This window comes from Scardinius erythrophthalmus (assembly GCF_964197995.2).
Source record: "Scardinius erythrophthalmus genome assembly, chromosome: 17".
Classification (NCBI taxonomy): Eukaryota; Metazoa; Chordata; class Actinopteri; order Cypriniformes; family Leuciscidae; genus Scardinius; species Scardinius erythrophthalmus.
Window position 1 is genome coordinate 38,089,333 of NC_138237.1, and position 6,000 is coordinate 38,095,332.

At 38.2% G+C, this 6,000-nt stretch overlaps 1 protein-coding gene across 3 annotated transcripts in view; it reads left to right on the forward strand.

Moving 5' to 3' along the window:
• Positions 1-2,309, forward strand: part of csf1rb (colony stimulating factor 1 receptor, b) — a 33,344-nt gene extending 31,035 nt beyond the window's left edge. Inside the window, exon 20 of one of the 3 annotated variants that reach the window (XR_014031917.1) lies at positions 1,203-2,305. Coding sequence is in view for 2 of the 3 variants with exons in the window: in XM_081390498.1 (XP_081246624.1) it covers positions 1,200-1,289 (90 nt within the window). In the remaining variant the exon portion in view is untranslated. Of the gene's footprint in view, positions 1-1,199 lie in introns of all 3 variants that reach the window. The other 2 variants (XM_081390499.1, XM_081390498.1) reach the window with 2 other exon arrangements.
• The last annotated feature ends 3,691 nt before the right edge of the window (positions 2,310-6,000 follow it).

A 6,000-nucleotide genomic window follows, 5' to 3' on the forward strand; every position in this document is an offset into this window, starting at 1 on the left:
TATTTTGGTCCTCTTAAAAAGAACTGAATGTGCTTCCTACACACACACACACACACACACACACACACACACACACACACACACACACACACACACACACACACACACACACACACACACACACACACACACACACAAACAAAATTAATGCAACACTAAAAATTACCATCCACAGCACAAGCAGAGAATTTCAGTGTACGTAAACTGTCCCACTGAATTACTTTAACAATTGTTTTACCAAGAGGCTCATAAACAAACAAGAGGAATAGGAGAGGACTCTGCAAACTTTTTCACTTTGATTGTTCTTCTGGGCCATGTCAGCAATGCCTTCATCACATGCATTTCAAAATGCAGCATTTATCTGAAATCTAAAGCTTTTGTAACATTAAACTCTACCGTTCAAAAGTTTGGGGTCAGTAAGAATTTTAATTTTATTTTTGGGGGAAAGAAATAAAATAAATCAATACTTTTATTCATCAAGGATGAGTTAAACTGATCACAAGTTACAGTAAAGACATTTATAATGTTAGAAAATATTCTATTTAAAATAAATGCTGTTCTTTTGAACTTTCTATTCATCAAAGAATTCTGATACTTTCACACACAACTGGTTTCAACTTTGATAATAATCATAAATGTTTCTTGATCATCAAATTATCATATTAGAGTGATTTCTGAAGGATCATGTGACACTGAAGACTGGAGTAATGATGCTGAAAACTCAGCTTTGATCAAAGAAATAAATTACACTTTACTGTATATTCACATAGAAAACAGTAATTTCAAATTGTCATAATATTTCACAATATTACCGGTTTTTTTTTTTTATCAAATAAATGCAGCCTTGATGAGCAGAAGAGACTTCTTTTAAAAATATTAAAAATCTTACAGATCTAAAACCTTTGACCAGTAGTGTACATATATATATATATATATATATATATATATATATATATATATATATATATATATATATATATGTGTGTGTGTGTGTGTGTGTGTGTGTGTGTGTGTGTGTGTGTGTGTAACGGCACAGAGGCAGCCTGCATACACTTTACTGGAAGACTTAAATTGGTTGCACATATCCCTCTGGGTCTCTAAGGTTTGTGGCTGCAGCCATACAACAATAGCAACACATATTTAGCAGCAACACATAATTCAAGTGTGATGTTTAGGAAGTAAAAGCTTCTCTTCTTCAGCAGAATGAGTCCATGTATCCAGAGTTGCAGAGGCTCCTGACGGGTTCCCACGACGAGGCCCAGCCTTTAATGAGGAGCAGTCTGACCTAACTATATATGCTTCAGTTTTCCACATCTAGATTCTAGAACTAGAGCTAACAAGACAAGTCATATTTCTATATACGGCTTTGTGTTTTGTTTTTACATTGATAACGTTGTTATATCATGCTATATGATTTTGTGATTCCTTTATAGCAGATCATTTAGTATTTCACTTTTTGAAACCCATGGCAGCTAACACTTTATCAAACATCTTTCCCACTTCTGTTTGCAAATATGTTTATTATTTCTTTGTGACATTTATTTATCTTTTTATTTTGTTCATTTTATTTTAGCTTTCGCCTTTTGTCACTGATTATAATTCATATCTGTAAAATAGCAAAAAGTAAGTAAACTACCGTATCATTTCATTTGCCTTTCAAACTGTAAATACATACTGTATCATACACTTTTAAGCCTTTCAAAACAAATTTTGGGGGAAAAAATGTGCGTGGCTCAATTATTGGCACCCTTGGAAATGTTAAAAAAGTAAAAGTTTTTACAGAGTAAAAAATCTAAGTATATTCCTTTTCATATTGTACATTAACTTCATCTGAAGGATTAAGAGCGCAGGTGGTAAGCAGTGATTTCTTGTTTTACTTGGTCATACAGTGGATATAAAAAGTATCATTTCAGAAAAAAAGATACAAATAAAAACTTAAAATAACCTGAAGTGTGCACTAACTTTTGTAACTGGATCTGTGGCTGTGTTCAGAAACTGATCATCAAGCTCATGAGAAATAGTGTGTGTGTATGTGTGTATTTGTTCTTTTATATTATGCATTTATTATTGTATATGTTGTGTGTCCTGAGGAGGATCCTCTGTCTGTCTTCACTGGAATGGATGGCATTAATAGTGTAGTTTTTTCTTTGATATAAGTTATTCTGTCTTTTTTTATATGGACTATTTTTGTGTTATTGTGGGCCGTGGGTCAGCCTGACGTTTATACACCCACTGGTCTTTCTACTGTGAAGCTCTCAACTTTACATGTTTTTTTCCTACATCTTAATAAAACATTTATCTGAGCTATTCTTTGTTTATGAAGTTATTTATTTATGTATTTTTGGGCTGGGAGTCATGTTTTTTTATTTATTATTTATTGCGACTTAACCCTGGGTGCTCATAATAACCTGGGGCCTGTTTCAGAAAGGAGGTTCAACCAACTCTGAGTTAAAACTTGAACTCTGAGTTGACTTACCCTGAGATGGGAAACTTTGAGTTTTCGGTTACAGAACAGCTGAAATGAGTTAGTTCAGTCAACTCTGAGTTGACTGACTCTGAGTTAAGCGCGTGCACCACAACTATAAAAGCCATTATCAATGGAGCGCAGATATTATGAGTCACCATGGCAACAGCGCCAGACAAAAAGAGGTCTGCATATTTCTCACCAGCAGAAATGGATGAGTTTCTGCAAGCATATGGAGAACACATATTATTTAAAAAAAAAAACATTTAAATATCGGCTCCAGCAGCGAAGGACAGAGTTAGCTAGGGAGAAAATAGTTGCTTGAGTCAATGCATAAGTTTACATTTTAATTACTGTTATACTGTGTTGGGTGTAAGTAATTACCAAGTAATCTAAATACTGTAATTTAAAGTAAAATCTGATGTAATTGCATTAGACTATAGAACAATTCTGTACATTTACCATACATTTTTAAAAGGTATATTTCTAATGTAACCTTCTCCCTCTACACACTTTGGTCAATTCAAGAATAATTCATGCAATTGTATATTGTTTATTTGAAAGCATTAAAAGTGCAGTTTCTTGTCTCTCCTTGTATTGTTTAAGTGGTTGAGGTTGATATGGGATTTAGTAATTAGTAATAAGTAGACCAATACTTTCTAAAGATAGTCATTATTACATTAATCTAATTACACTGTTGAAGGTGTCATTTGTAGTTAGTAATACAAGTAACTTACCCAACTGTTATAATATCAGAGGTGAAACTGGAAGAACAGTACGTTGTTCAACCTAATTTTAATTGTCATGTAGGTGCAATCCTGCAGGTATTAAAAGAACATGGCAGCTGCTGAAAATTAAATATAAAAACATAATTCAATCAGGTAAGGCTTGAGCATATCATGGGTGTAAGACTTTACATTTGACATATTAAATAACTAAATAGCATCCAGTGTCTTGCAGTGCAGCAGCATTTTTGGCTGAGGGAATTTCTTACAAAGACGCTTGAAGGTTTCACTTCAGAGGGCCTTTATTAACCCTATGGATTACTTTATGATGGATGGATGCACTTTTTTGGGCTTCAAAATCTCTAGTTACTATTCAGTTACTATGAATCTGAATCACTAAATCTAAGTTCCTCTGTATCGCTGACGTAGCAGGAACCAGATTTGATCAACAGATAATAATTTTTATTGATATTTAAGCATTTTTCCATAATCGGGTATTGGTTTGTAATATGGGATTCACTGATAAATGGTGCCATCTTGTGGATATTTTGAGAATTGCATTTGAGACTGCCATTAAAGCACTGTGTCTGAGGGGAGATGTCATCAGTGGTGTTCAAAGGTAAAATAACTGACCTACCTTAATCAGTCAGAGTTTTGAGCATGCTTCTCTTCCTAGGATTGCTGGTGAGTCCTCATCTACAATTTGGAATTCTAGGTCAAACTCATTGTTTTTTTTAACACATTTGAGCCTTACCTTACTCTTTGTCTCCATCGTGTGGCCAGAATATGTAACTAACGAGCAGTTTGACTTCTACAGAGGTTTTTTCTTGTTAGAGGTTTTCTCAAAGTCTTTAAAGGACAACACTTTACACTCTGCTCCTGTGTCTAGTTTAAAGGTAAGTATGCAGTTGTTTATTCTGAATTCTTGAGTCCATTTCTTGTTTTCACTTTCCATTGTATAGACTGTATTCATTTGTGGCAGCCATTTGCTAGCTGTTTGCTCACTTCGTTCAGTTTCGATGGTACCTATAAACAATTCAGCATCTTCTTGTTGTTCTGTCTCATGGACTTTTTTCTCCAATCTTCTAGGTTTGCCTTTTTGTTTTGGTATTTTGCACATGTGGCTAAAATGTTTTTTTGCACAAGCACTAATTACAAATTTTGCCATATGCCGGACACTTCCTTGGCTCATGTACATAACCACATCTCGTGCACTCTCTGTCATGGAGGGTAATTTAGGCAAGGGGATAAAATGAGCCGCTTTCGAGAACCGGTCCACTACGGTCAAAACGACCGTCTTGCCCTGGGAGGGCGGTGATAAAATCTAGCGCTATGTGGGGCCAGAGTCTCGAAGGGACAGACAGCGGTTGGAGTAACCCATCTGGGGGTCGATTGGAAGTCTTACCAGTGGCACAAACCGAGCAAGCCAAGAAAAAACTGTGAATGTCGCGAGCCATCAATGGCAACCAGAATCGTTGCTTGACCAAATAACTGGTGCGGTTAACTCCTGGATGACATGCCACGTTAGAACAATGCAACCACTAAATCCCGTCAGACCGTAATCCCTCCGGCACAAACAATCGATTCGGTGGCCAACCGGGCGGAGGCGTTACCCCTTCTAACCCGGGCGGTACGAGAGAGAAAAATCAAAACGACCGAAAAAAAGTGCCCACCGAACCTGCCTGGAGTTAAGTCTTTTGGCGGTTCTTGTGATCGGTCCAAACGATAAAAGTTGCCCCTGACCCTTCTAACCAATGACGCCATTCTTCCAACGCTAACCTGACTGCCAACAACTCTCTGTTACCAATGTCATAGTTAGGTTCAGCAGGTGATAAACGATGGGACAAAAACGCGCAAGGATGCATCTTGTCGTCTGTGGAAGAACGTTGGGAAAGTACTGCGCCTACCCCCCACCTCTGACGCATCGACCTCCACCACAAACTGACGTGATGGATCAGGGGCTATCAAGATGGGAGCTGAAACAAAGCAGCCTTTCAGTTTGGTTAATACAGCCTCGGCTGTATCGGACCACCTGAATGTCGTTCTGGGGAGGTCAAGGCAGTCAAAGGAGCGGCTAGTTGGCTGAAATTGTGAATGAAACGTCGATAGAAGTTGGCGAACCACAGAAACCTCTGTAGGGCCTTACGGGAATCTGGACTTGGCCAATCTACCACAGCCTTAACCTTGTCAGGAGCGTATTTCTCCACCTTGACAAAAAGCCCATTCTCTAGCAATCTTTAAGGCACTCGTCGGTTGTGCTGCACGTGTTCCTGGAGAGAAGATGAAAAAATTAATATGTCATCCAGGTAGACATATATGAACTGATCAACCATATCTCGCAGCACGTCATTGACGAGATCCCCCTTCCTTATGCGAGCCAAATGATATGCATTACGTAAATCCAATTTTGTGAAGACCGATGCTCCCAGCAACCTCTCGAAGGCTGAAGACATCAACGGCAAAGGATTAGTATTCTTTACCGTGATGTTGTTCAGCCCCCGGTAATCAATACAAGGTCACAGAGAACCATCCCTCTTCCCCACATAAAAGAACCCCACCCCCCACTGGAGAAGAGGAAGGACGGATGAACCCCGTTGCTAGAGAATCAGAAATATATTCCTCCATGGCCTCCCTTTCTGGAGCAGAAAGCGAATATAACTTGCCTTCAGGCGGAGACTTACCTGGCAATAAATCTATGGCACAGTCATAGGGACGATGCGGAGGAAGAGAAGCAGCACGGGACCTTACTGACTTTAGGTTGAGGTACTCAATGGGCATGTTTGATAAATCCACTGCCTCCTCCTGAAACAC